Source organism: Mobula birostris, chromosome 32 (assembly GCF_030028105.1).
Source record: "Mobula birostris isolate sMobBir1 chromosome 32, sMobBir1.hap1, whole genome shotgun sequence".
Lineage (NCBI taxonomy): Eukaryota > Metazoa > Chordata > Chondrichthyes > Myliobatiformes > Myliobatidae > Mobula > Mobula birostris.
In genome coordinates this window covers 14,512,447-14,524,812 of record NC_092401.1, presented here as the reverse complement: position 1 = coordinate 14,524,812, position 12,366 = coordinate 14,512,447, and the positions used below count along the sequence as shown (strand labels likewise).

At 40.6% G+C, this 12,366-nt stretch overlaps 1 protein-coding gene across 9 annotated transcripts in view; it reads left to right on the top strand.

The window, feature by feature from the left end:
- LOC140191247 (EVI5-like protein) overlaps positions 1 to 11,624 on the top strand; it is a 265,130-nt gene extending 253,506 nt beyond the window's left edge. For all 9 annotated transcript variants that reach the window (XM_072248473.1, XM_072248481.1, XM_072248479.1 and 6 more), the window contains one exon: positions 7,256 to 11,624. In XM_072248473.1, the coding sequence (XP_072104574.1) occupies positions 7,256 to 7,603 (348 nt within the window). In that variant the 3' untranslated portion in view covers positions 7,604 to 11,624. The remainder of the gene's footprint in view (positions 1 to 7,255) is intronic.
- Positions 11,625 to 12,366: the final 742 nt, after the last annotated feature.

Here is a 12,366-nt window from a genome sequence, read left to right as displayed (position 1 = left end):
CATTTCTGTAACTTCACACAGCACCAGCTCTCTTTCTTCTAAATACTCCATACCCTGAATCATCGGTCTGAACTGTAACTTAATGCACCGCTGATCTGGAAGTTCATCCCAGGTACGGAAATGTATTTCCCAGTGCAATGACTTAAAATATTTTTTTTCTCCCCTCTCTTTGTAATATCTTTCTGCTAATTGTGTTAAATTGGTACATTGTGTGAGGTGAAGCAAAGACTATCTTCAGCAAAACTGTTCTCAACTTCTCCAATGACCTTTTATTTTAAGACAGTGTTAGAAATAAGAATGCTCAGTTTTGGAGCTGAATCGTCTTCAATTCCTTATCCTGCCTTGAAAAAGTGTTGCTATTATTTTGCAGTCACAGGTTCAAAATCCTGGAACTCCCTGCCTCACAGTACAATAGGTTACCTTCATCATGCAGACTACAATACTACATGTAGCCAGGAACACTCTCTTCTAAGTGACAGTCAAAAATGCATTTAAAATAATTAGGTCCAACTAACTCCTAAGGAAACCTCGCTTAAGGGCAGAACAAGGTGAAGTTTAGAACACTGAAGAAATATGCTGAATGAGAAATGAGTTAGATAGCAGCAATTTTTAATTGAACTTCAAGGTATCTATCCAAATTTATTTCTTGTATCCATGTAAAATTACCTGGGCTGTTTTCATTCAGGGTCTTTCTTTCATTCTTGCTCAAATACTTCTCTTATTTTCCCCCTTTGCACGCAATGTTGGTGATCTCTGAAGATTATTCAGACTGAGAGCATGTTTAGGGGCGCTCTCCTCACATGGAAGTCTGATTTCGAGTGGTTGTGGTAAAGTGTAGGAGTCTGTGGTGTGATGAGATAGCGTGGAACTGCACCATGAGGTTTCTAGACTCAGAGCTCACAGGAGTAGCTGCAGTTTGTGGGATCACATAGCTACTACCATGAAAGCAACACCATACAGCTATACCTTGAAACTTAAACCATAGTTTACCGAGAGTGTTGAATGTTTTGCTCTCGATCCCTGACAGGAACCAGCAGCTTTCATTATTCGAGGTGAGGCTGGTTTCCAGGATATGATTTGTTGTTTGCACGGTGTAGTTGAATGCAATGCCTCCCTGCAGCGTGAGCACCAGACCAACCCAGAGTGTCAGATGAAGGAAACTGACCACTTCAAGTGCACTTCGGTTTAAACCATTTCATTCTTTATCCCAGTTTCTCTCTGGTTTTGGGTTCAAGCTGCAAGTATTTTAGAGAGTATTGTTGGAGTGAAATGAAGGTGAGTCACTTGTCTTGTGATACCCACTGTTTGTCTTGTTCTCACAGCAACGGTAGGTGGAAGGTGCATGTAGTTTCTGGTCAATGGTGAGCCACCAGAATATTAATGACTTCAGTCTCAATGAAAGTAGTGCCATTGAACATCAAAGGAAGCTAGTTAGAATATCTCGTTTGGCACATAGTTACTGTCTGGAACTTTAATACCATCGATGTTTTGATGTTGAAGCAAGTTTCAGATCCAGATCTGAGGCAATAATATACATCAGCACTGTTCTGTCTTCCAAACTCCAGGCTGAAATGCAACCCTTCCCTGCCCACCCCCCTCCACGCCTGACTGCTTGTTTTTAAGACAACACTTACCCAGTCTATTCCTGGGGTTTCTACTCCATGGCCTCAATTCTGCTCTTGGATGGAACATCAAACATCTGAATCTTAAGTAGAAAGCATGTAATTTGATCATGTTATCTTTCTTAACCCAGCAAATATTTAGTCAATTTAGTAAGATATGATCTGCCTTTAGCAAGCCAATTGTGCACTGTTTAAGTTTAAGGTAAATTTATTATCAAAGTACCATATACAATCATGAGATTCATTGTCTTGTGGGCAAATTCAATAAATCCAGAATAGAATAATAACTAAAATAGAATTAATGAAAGACCACACCAGCTGGGTGTTCAACCATTATGCAAAAAACATCAAACGGTGCAAATACAAAAGTAAAGAAATAATAATAATAAATAAATAAGCAATAAATATTGGGAACATGAGATGATGTCCTTGAAAGTGATTGCATAAGTTGTGGGAACAGTTCAGTGATGGGCTAGTGGAGTTGAGAGAAGTTATCCCCTTTATTTCAAGAGCCTGATTATTGAGGGGTAATAACTGTTCCTGAAACTTGGTGGTCTGAGTCCTGAGGCTCCTATACCTTCTTCCTGATTGCACCAGCAAGATAAGAGCATGACCTGGGTCGTGGGGTCCCCGATGATGGATGCTGCCTTCCTGCAATAACACTCCGTATAGATATGCTCAATGGTGGGGAGAGCTTTACCTTTGACGGACTGGGCCATATCTACTACTTTTTGCAGGACTTTCCATTCAAGTGGATTGGTACCAGGCTGTGATACAGCCAGTCAGTATACTCTCCACTGAACATCTATAGAAGTTTGTCAAAGTTTCAGATGTCATGTTGAATCTTCACCAACTTATAAGGAAGTAGAGGTACTATTGTGTTTCCTTTATAATTGCACTTGCGTGTTGGGCCCAGAACAGGCCCTCTGAAATGATAGTGCCAAGGAATTTATGGTTGTTGACCCTCTCCATCTCTGATCCTCTGATGAGGACTGGCTCATGGACCTCTTGGTTTCCTTCTCCTGAAGTCAATAATCAGTTCCTCGGTCTTGCTGACACTGAGTACAAGGTTGTTGTTGTGGCACCACTCAGCCAGATTTTCAGTCTGATTCATTACCACAGCTGATTCAGCCTACAGCAGTGGTGTCGTCAGCAAACTTGAATATGGCATTAGAGCTGTACTTAACCTCATGGTCTTAAGTATAAAGTAAGTAGAGCAGGGGGCTAAGCACACAACCTTGTGGAGCACCTGCGCTTTTGGAGATTGTGGATGAGATGTTGCCAGTCTGAACTGACTGAGAATCCAATTGCACAAGAAGGTATTGAGGCCATGGTCTTGAAGCTTATTGATTAGTTTTGAGGTGGAGATGATATTGAATGTAGTTGAGAAAAAGCATCCTGTTGTCCAGGTGTTCCAGTGTTGAGTGAAGAGCTAATGAGATGGCATCTGCTGTAGGCCTGTTGCAGCAGTAGGCAAACTGGAACAGATCCAAGGCACTTCTCAGGCAGGAGTTGATATGCCTCACTACCAACCTCTCAAAACACTTCATCACAGCGGATGTAAGTGCTACTGGATGATAGTCATCGAAGCAGGTCACCACATTCTTCTTAGGCACCAGTATAAGTGAAGCTTCCTTAAAGCTCGTGGGTACTTCAGACTGCCAAAGTGAGAGGTTAAAGATCTCAGTGACCTGTCCAGTCAGTTGATCAGCACAGGTCTTTAGTACTTGGCCAGGTACCCTGTCTGGGTTGGGTGCTTTTCGTGGGTTCTCCCTCCTGAAGGCTGCTCGCATGTCAGCCTCAGAGACTAACATCACAAGATCATTGAGAGCTGTGGGAGTTTGTGATAGTTCCACCATGTTTTGACAGCCAAAGCAAGCAGAGAAAGCACTGGGCTCATCAGGAAGCAAAACCCTTTTGTCACCTACATCACTCGATTTTACTTCATAAGACGAGACAGCATTCAAGCTTGCCACAGCTGAAAGCATCCTTGAATTGCCACTTCACCCATGAGATGGCTTTCCGCCGATTGTACCTGACCTCTTGTAACCTTTTTGGTCATCAGCCTGATCTGGCCCTCAGCAGATTGCGAATCTCATGGTTCATCCATGGCTTCTGGTTGGAGAAGACTCTGAATAATTTTGAGAGGAAATACTTGTCTACAACTTTGCTAAATGGTGTATTCATTCAGATCCACAGATGAGTCCTTGAACATGGCCTAGTCCACCAATTCAAAACAGTCCCATAGGTACTCCTCTGCCTCCCGCGATCACCCGTTTGTTGTCCTAATCTCCGGAGCCTTCCTCTTTAGCCTCTACCTGTATACAGGCAGGAGAGGGACAGCCAAGTGATCAGATTTCCTGAAATGCAGTCTGGACATGGAATGGTGGGCATTCCTTATCTTAGTACAACAGTGATCTGGTACCTTAGGTTATATGATGATGGTAATTGGGCAGGGATTTCTTCAAACTAATCTAGTTGAAGTCCTCAACTATGATTTGAAATGCATTGGGATGATCTGTTTGTTTTGTGAAGACAGCATCGTGCAGTATCTCAAGTGCTTCATTATAGTCAGCCACTGGTTTGTAATCTCTGGTGAGGATCACGGATGAGATCTCCCTAGGTAAATAGAACGGACATCATTTGATCGTCAGGTATTCAATGTCATTACTGAATTTTACTATTTATTGTTACTAAATGCCTCCCACAACAAGATTCATGTGATTGCTTGGCATATCCTCATCCCCTTCTTAAACAAGCAAATTACTTTTGTCATATTCCTAGCAATTTCCCTGATTTTAGGGAGGGCCATCCAGACAACTTACTTGCTTATCTATGGTTAGCTTCTCTCCTTTGGCAAGTTTCACACCATTCATTATTTACTTCTGCTGTTGCTTTTTATCATTTTCTTCAGCAATCCCATTTTCCCACTAATTCTTCTTGTAATCTATTCTCCCTAGATTTTCGTCAATTGTACCACCCACACTGCACTAAGTGCAAATTATCATGGGCAATTAACCTACCAACCTGCTCATCTTTAGGGTGTGAGACAAAAGCAACAGAAACCTATATGGTCTTGGGAAAGTGTACAAACTCCATACAGCTCCAGAGATCAGGATGGAACTCGAGAAATCTTGAAATGATTCTTTCTATGAAGTTCATTGGTGTGGACAAATTAAGACTCAGTGGTGAAATCTGCCAAAATCTGGAGCTATGAGATAGTAGATCTACTAGCTGCACCATCGTGCAACCCTATGGCAACAAATTGTCTTGGAAAAATGTTTCTCCAGTTGGTAGATTAGTGAAGAAATGGGCAAATTGCATCTTCCCTCAGGTTAGTTCGTCATTTGGTTTAGTCTGGGGAATGTGGCCTTGAAGATTCAACTGTTCAATGGAAATTGATGATGCTGAACCACTCTTGGAGAAGGGCATTCAAGTTCCGCTTCCAGATGTATTCTCCACTTTGTCTTCATTGCTGATCTTTCAGACAATTCATCAATGAGGGAGGACAATTACACTGGACAACAAAGATTTTGCTTCCTGAATACCTTTAGGTGTATCTTATGAATTTTGGGCTACTGATCATGAAAAACACCATGAAATTTCCCTATCACGCACCATTTTTTGAAATCACTTATGTTTATTATTTCAATTCATAATTCAAGTCAATTAAAATGTTGCCCACAATGTAAGCTGGAAAGTTTCCTATCTTGTCCAGGCGTGTTTGGGCATGCTTAGGCGGCACGGCTGCTTCATGGCAGGAGAGGTTTTAGTAATAATTATTAGGTTCAGGACTGTAAGGATGGAATTTGCTATCACCAGGCACAAAAGTTTCTATGAAGGATTTTGATATTTGAGACACATGCTTCCCAGAATAACTGATGCCAAGATTAAGGAAAGCATTTTTGTTGGTCCACAATCAAACAGGTCATCAATGACAGGCAATTTGAGGAATTTCTAGTGGGACCGGAGAAAATCACACAGAAGGCATTCAAGGAAGTTGCTGAAATTTTTCTGGGCATCTACAGAGGACCAAACTACATGCAGCTGGTTGAAAGCATGCTTCAAGCATATAAAACCATGAAATGCAACATATCACTAAAGATTCATTTTCTGCATTCCCATTTAGACTTCTTCCCTGCAAATCTTGGTGCTGTTAGTGACGAGCATGGTGAAAGGTTTCACCAGGACATTGCGGTCATGGAGAAAAGATACCAAGGCAACAGGAATCCATCAATGCTGGCGAATCATTGTTGGACACTTAAGCGAGAAGCCTCAGACACTGAGTACAGATGAAAATCATTAACAAAATATTTTTAACTTAGTTGAGCTATTGCAAAGCATCAGCACCATTATGCAATTAAACACATTATATTCAATAAAAGTTAATTTGTTGTTTCTCCAAATTCCTACATGGTACAAGTAGTCTAAAATTATATTTGTGTTCATCCTCAAGCAGTCTATCATAAACAAAAAAAATTCTGAGGAAGCAACTCTTTTGAAAAATTTGTTGTCCAGTGTTAGTGAAGATCAGTAAGCAACACTTTTATTCCTGTGCTATAAGAGCATGGAGATTACAATGGAGCAATATATTATGCTGGGTCAGCCATAAACAGAGTCCTGTGTGTAGTCCTGGTTGTCACATTACAGGAATGGTATTATACAAGAAAGTATATGGGAATTTCTGGGTATTACAGCCTTGAGAAAAAAAACTGGATTATTTGAGATTTTGTTCTGAAACAGAGTTGAGGAAGATTTACTTGAAGTGAAGGGTATAGTTATAAAGATGGGGGCTAAACAAGGTTAAGAAAGATCTATTCCCTTTAAGGGGGACCATGGGTTTACCTGTAGAAGTTAGAAGGTAATTATTTTTACCAAGTGAGTCTGAAAAATCGCCTAAAAGATTAGTCAAGGCAGCAACTGTCACTGTTTTTAAGATTACTGAGATGTGTGCAAGAATCTGTAATGAACAAAGCTACAGCTCAGGGCTTGGAAGATTAGATTGGATAACTCCCCTTTGGCAGACACGCAAACATAAGCTGATAGGTATCCCTCAGGGTAATATTTTCCCGCAATTCCATCTACTTAATTTCATCATTATTATCAGATCCCCGTAGATCAGTCACTAGACTACAATAGACCAAAAATTATCATCAAGTTAAAAAATTAATTAAAGCAATAAAGCTTGTGTGTGCATGAATATGTAATTTCTCTCTGTTCATAATAAGGGAGATCTACGACATTTTGCAAAGACGGAGCTGAACAAATTGTACATAGTTATCCACAAAGAATAAAAGCATTTTGAAAATGCTCTCAGTCATAATATCGAACCTTTAAATTGAAAAATTTAAAACTCCTATGGAGCTCAGAAAAGAAATCTTGAAATGATTCCTTCTGTAATATGCTTTGGTGTTGATGTAAAGCATGGAGGAAATAAGACTCAGTGTTGAAATGTACCAAAAGCAGAGATAATTTCTGTGAGATATCAAAGATGTGGATTTGTCCAATAGAAGAAGACATTTCCTGTGGATGAATTAGGGGCAGACTTATAATAACCTTTAGTTTATTCTATGTTACTGGAATGCATTGGTGCACTTGCTGATTTTATTGTCCTTGTATTTTTCCAAACACAGATCCAGCTTTTCAAAGGTCAAGGGCACTTTCAACCCCCCATGAGTTTTGACGGCATTCACATTGTGAACCACATGGTGGAGGATGATGAATTCATTCATTCCTCTGACGAGGATCTCTTACCGAGCCCCATGGGAGTGAGTGGTCTGCAGGGAGAACTGTACCCAATTCCCCGCGGAAACAGCCACTTCCTCAGAGGGCTGGAGATCTCGGGAAAGGACAGTGATGGAAGCACCGACAGCGATCAGGAAGACAGGAATTCTGCACTGGAGCTTGAAGCAGACATGGCGAATCATGTAATGTGCACCGACAGTCCGAATAAAGCACCATCCATCTCCACAACAGTCTAATAGGGAACCAGTAATCGAAGCTGTCCTTCATTCCACTAGGTGAAACTTACTGTGTGTGAGGCCTTCCTGAGCTGCTCCCTCCTTCTCTGATTTGGGTCTAACATTAAATTCTACTCACTTCCCAACAGCATATGGTATTTGTAAGGGAGTTTTTTTTTAAATCAGCTGTCTTGCTCTCTAATCAAGCTGTAGAATCTGCCATTTCTTCCCAGCGAAGGAAGTAGGTCTGGAATCGGGTAATTCTAAAAGAGTTGTTGAGTTTCTCTGGTATATGTTTTCTGAAATCCAGATGCCTGATAGATGAAATGTAGCTCCACTGTGGTGCTCGGTTTCTGTGGAGTGACCACCAGTCTTCCATGTATGTGTCCCATGTACAGCACAAAAAAAAAACCTAATGTTGGCACTTAAAGGTTAAAGATACCAGCCTGGTATTTGTGGAAGCTCTGTTCTCATCTCTCACAGCCTTGCTGTGGACTCTGCACTTCTCCGGAATCCCTGCAGCAGTAACTGACCATTCCTTGCATACCATGGTAGTCAAACGATAAAATGCACCAGGCAGACATTTAATGGCACCCCATTTGATCTAGAGCACTTAATGCTCTAACAGGGTACAAGATTGACTTGGAGCCTAATGGCAATGGCAAGGGTCTGACCAATCCCCTGATTGCTTCAGAATCTTATCCACAACATATCTGGTTGTTGCAGAACTTAGTTAGTACCGTGATTGAAAGTATGCCTTGGTGATGCAATAACTTCCCATCACAAGATGTTGAGGTGACTTTCTGTTAACCAGTTGGAATTAAGGTCAACACAATGCAGTTTTAAAAAAAAGTTATTTTAACTAAGCAACACTCTTGAATTTTCTCATCTCTCACTGCTTGGATGTCCATTTAATTAAACCAGAAACTGTTCATTTGGTTTAGTGTCTGAAGTTATGAAAATGTTCATATTTTTCTGTAATATTTTTAAACATTAATCTATGTGCTATTCTGTTGCCTCATTTTTAAATGTTTGAGTTGCTTGGCACATAATCCTATTGTCTGCAGTAGAGCCTTAAGCTTACAATGTTTCCAAATATATTGTCCCAAACATAAAGAGCTGAGTTTCAGTATTTCCTAACAGGGTACCCTTTAACCCTGTTAGTCATAAAAAGCAGTGGAGTAAAAGTAAAAGTACACTTGGTATAAGTAGTAGCAAGTTCGGATTCTATGACAGGAGATGCACATCACACACCATGGATATTAGTGATTCCCCCACTTCCATGTGCCATTTGTTTCACTAAATTAAATTATCTCCTATAAAGACAAGGAAAGCATTCTGCTGCTTCTGTAAATTATTTGTTACTAATTGTACAACAGTCCTCCTGCTCAGTTATGCAAAGCCAATCTCTCATCATTTTTCTTTAGCACCTCTATTAGAAATGGCATTTTTGTGGGTTCAGCAACACTGCTGAGGAAAGAGGAGGTAAACCGCTGTGTCATTCATTAGTGGCCTGTCAATACGATGACCCTCTTGCAGTACGATGAGTTTTTCAATCCTCAGCTTCTGTGCTCAACACTGGATTAAAACAGTCCAGAAATTGGAATTGGTGTTGCTTAAGGAGCATGGGAGGAGAGGAAGAATTTTGTAAGTGTCTGAACCTTCATTTACAGACGAATGCATATGCCTCTTAATACCCTGTACCCTAAGGAAGATGTTGAGAATTACCTAACTGTAAATACCCATTGCTAGATGATGAAATGACTTCCAATTAACTGATTGAGGGTTTGAACCACCAATATATATGCACAGTAATAAAAATCGCCTTTCCTAGGTAATGTTATTGAATTTGCAAGCCCTTTGATAGTTGTAGTCAATAAACTGATGATGCAAAGTGAAGTTCTTCCTCAGAGAGCTGATGTTCACACTGCTGCATCTTCTGCTCCTGCTACAGCACCACTGCTTCCTTGGCCTGATATCAACAGGTCTAGTGATATTATGCCATGGTCCAGACACTGCAAGTGGATTCCCATTGATCTTGTGTCATATGGCATCGATATGAATGTGGTTAACATAGGAAGTCCAGGCACATTAGTTAAAATTGCCTCATCACTTTATCACGACCACTGCTTGGAAGGTTAGATCCAAACAATAGAAGATCTAGTTTTTGTTGAGCTTTGCATGTTTTTGCAAGCGTTCTGTAAATGCAATGAACAGATCAGGTTTATGTCTATTTAAGAAGACACTGTTTCTTCAAGGAAGGTGGGAGCAATGCTCCAGATTGATTTGGTTTTGCTCTCAAGGCCCCTCTCCATGAGATCCTTAAATTTCCATTAACCTTACCAATGGGAATGTCTTTAATTAAATTTATCTCTCTTCATATGAGGCAAAGTATTAAATTAGAAAGATACTTGAGTAATCCAGAATTGATCCTTCAGCATAGCAACACTTCAGCTGTTGAGGTCAAATGAAGCTGGTGGCTGTGCTCTGTGTGTTTACAAAATATCTTTATAGCTCTGTCGAGAGTGCTCATTTCCAAAGTTTTCCTTTATAGTTCTGTGAGCTGATTTGAGTCTAATGTTGCCAATAAGTGTACCTGCTCCCAGGAGGCAAATAACTGAACACATCATAATAATACATGTACTTGGGAGTGGGGTTTGGTGCCATTAATCACACCCCAAGAGGGAGTGAATGTCGTTTATACAGAGACAACCGGTTTGTTTTTGCTGCAGGTTTATTTATCCCAGATGCAAACTAACACTGTGTGTTATAGCTGACAGAAGGCCACTCCAGTATTGACTAGACCTATAATTGGCCATTTTATAACATCTACATTGAGTCGGATGGGCAAGTTTCATGTAATGTATGCTCCTCGTATATGGATGACTTGTGAACAGTTTATACAGTGAATGTATTTTAATTTGGTCTCTTTGGTCTCACTCTCAACTCCACACTGCAGACTCAGATTGCTGCAGTGCTGGTTGACTTTGAGCTGGGCTTGAATGGAATTAAACACGTGACTAAATATAACTGCAACTCATCACCTCACCTGTCACATGTAGGGTTTAAAATCTGGAAATCACAACACTATTGGCTGCACATCCTAGCCCAGCCCAAGGGAGAGAATAGCTGCTTAGCAAGGTCTCAGACCATGGCAAGCTGATTAATCAGTAAATGTTCCAGGGACTGCAACTCCACTCTATAGAGATTTACTTAAAGTTTGGATTTTGTGGAGAATGGAGGAGGGTAATTGTGTGTGAAAGCAGTTGCCGTCTGGAGCAATACTCATACTCAAAATCACTGAGGTCAAATTTAGACTAAAGAAACTGGTGTGAGAGAAATCTGTTATATGCATCCTTCTAAAATAAATTTCAATAATTAGAGATTGAAATTGTGTAGAGTTCTAATGGCAGCTGCCACTAATGTGTATGTGCAATAATAATAATCACTGGGTTCGCATGCAGGGCCCCTTCCCTGGCGTTCCAGGTGGATTTAAGTGCATATCGGCTCTGGGCTCACTCGGTGCTTTTCATTGTGTCTCATATTTGGTGTCTCACCCACTTCACAGGGTCCCAGCTCACTTACTTGTATGAACGTGGTTTTCCTCATGCACTCCATGACATGTGGTATTAGCAATGAAGGTTATTTGTCACGCAATGTGTTGAAGTGAGAACTCACATGACTAGTGAGCAGAAGTCTAGAAGATTAGGTAGAATTCCAGAGCTGTTACTGAACTGTACATATTCTGCTATGATGTATTGCCAAAACTGTGTAGCATACCATTTATAAATGAATTTTTGTTGCAAATATTCAGTGTTTTTTTAAGTGTCTGTATTGTCACATTCAAACTACAGTGCGTTTTGTAAAGCTGATGGCTGCTTGAATCATAACCATTTTGTAGCTGCTAGTTGTGTAAATAAGAACTACAGATGCACACTGAACCGTAATTGTATTTTCACAAGTAGCACATGCTTTTTTTGTGTACTGTGTAAAAATGAAGGATTTCCTGATAAAGATGTGAGTGTGATACAGAGATATTAAATCGGATTACTGTGGATCTAATTTCTTATGGATGTTCTCATGCAACGAGCTCTGACAACGCAGTTAGTTTAAGAAGCGTTTGTGCACGTTGACGAAATGAAGCGGGTTTCCTTGAGCTTGATTTGGCCCTTTCAACTCGTGTTTCACCTCGTTGTAACTCACAGATTGCGACTGTTGCTGATCATTTATTGGTCCTCTACAGGAGTTCAGTAAATTACTCACAGCTTCACTAATCACATTCTTTATATGCAGTCAAATACGCAGAAGACCATGTCTCCCTCTATTCACTCACTTAATGAGATGGAAGCTCATCTCAGTGCCTAAAAAAATGTCAACATCATTATTAGTCAAGGGACTGAGTTCCAGAGTTAGGAAGTTATGTTGTAGCTTTATAAAACTAGCTAGGCTGAAAGTGGAGTTCTGGTTGCCCTATTATAAGATGGCTTTTGAAGCTTTGGAGAGGGTGCAGAACAGCTCTGTTGGTGCTGCCTGAATTAGAGAGAATATACCATGAAGGGAGGTTGGAGGGCTTGCTGAAGGCTGAGGAGAGACCTGATAAAGATTTATAAGATAGAGTTGTTGCTCTTCCTTTCCACGCCTTGTGGCATATTGGGTGGCAACCTTGCTGTTTCTTTAGCATTTCTGGTTTTTTTTGAGGCTGAGTTGCTAGCTCGATGCTCAGCCCAGCACGGATGGAAAGTGTGCAAGGAGCCAGCTGGATTTGAACCTGGGACCACTCGACT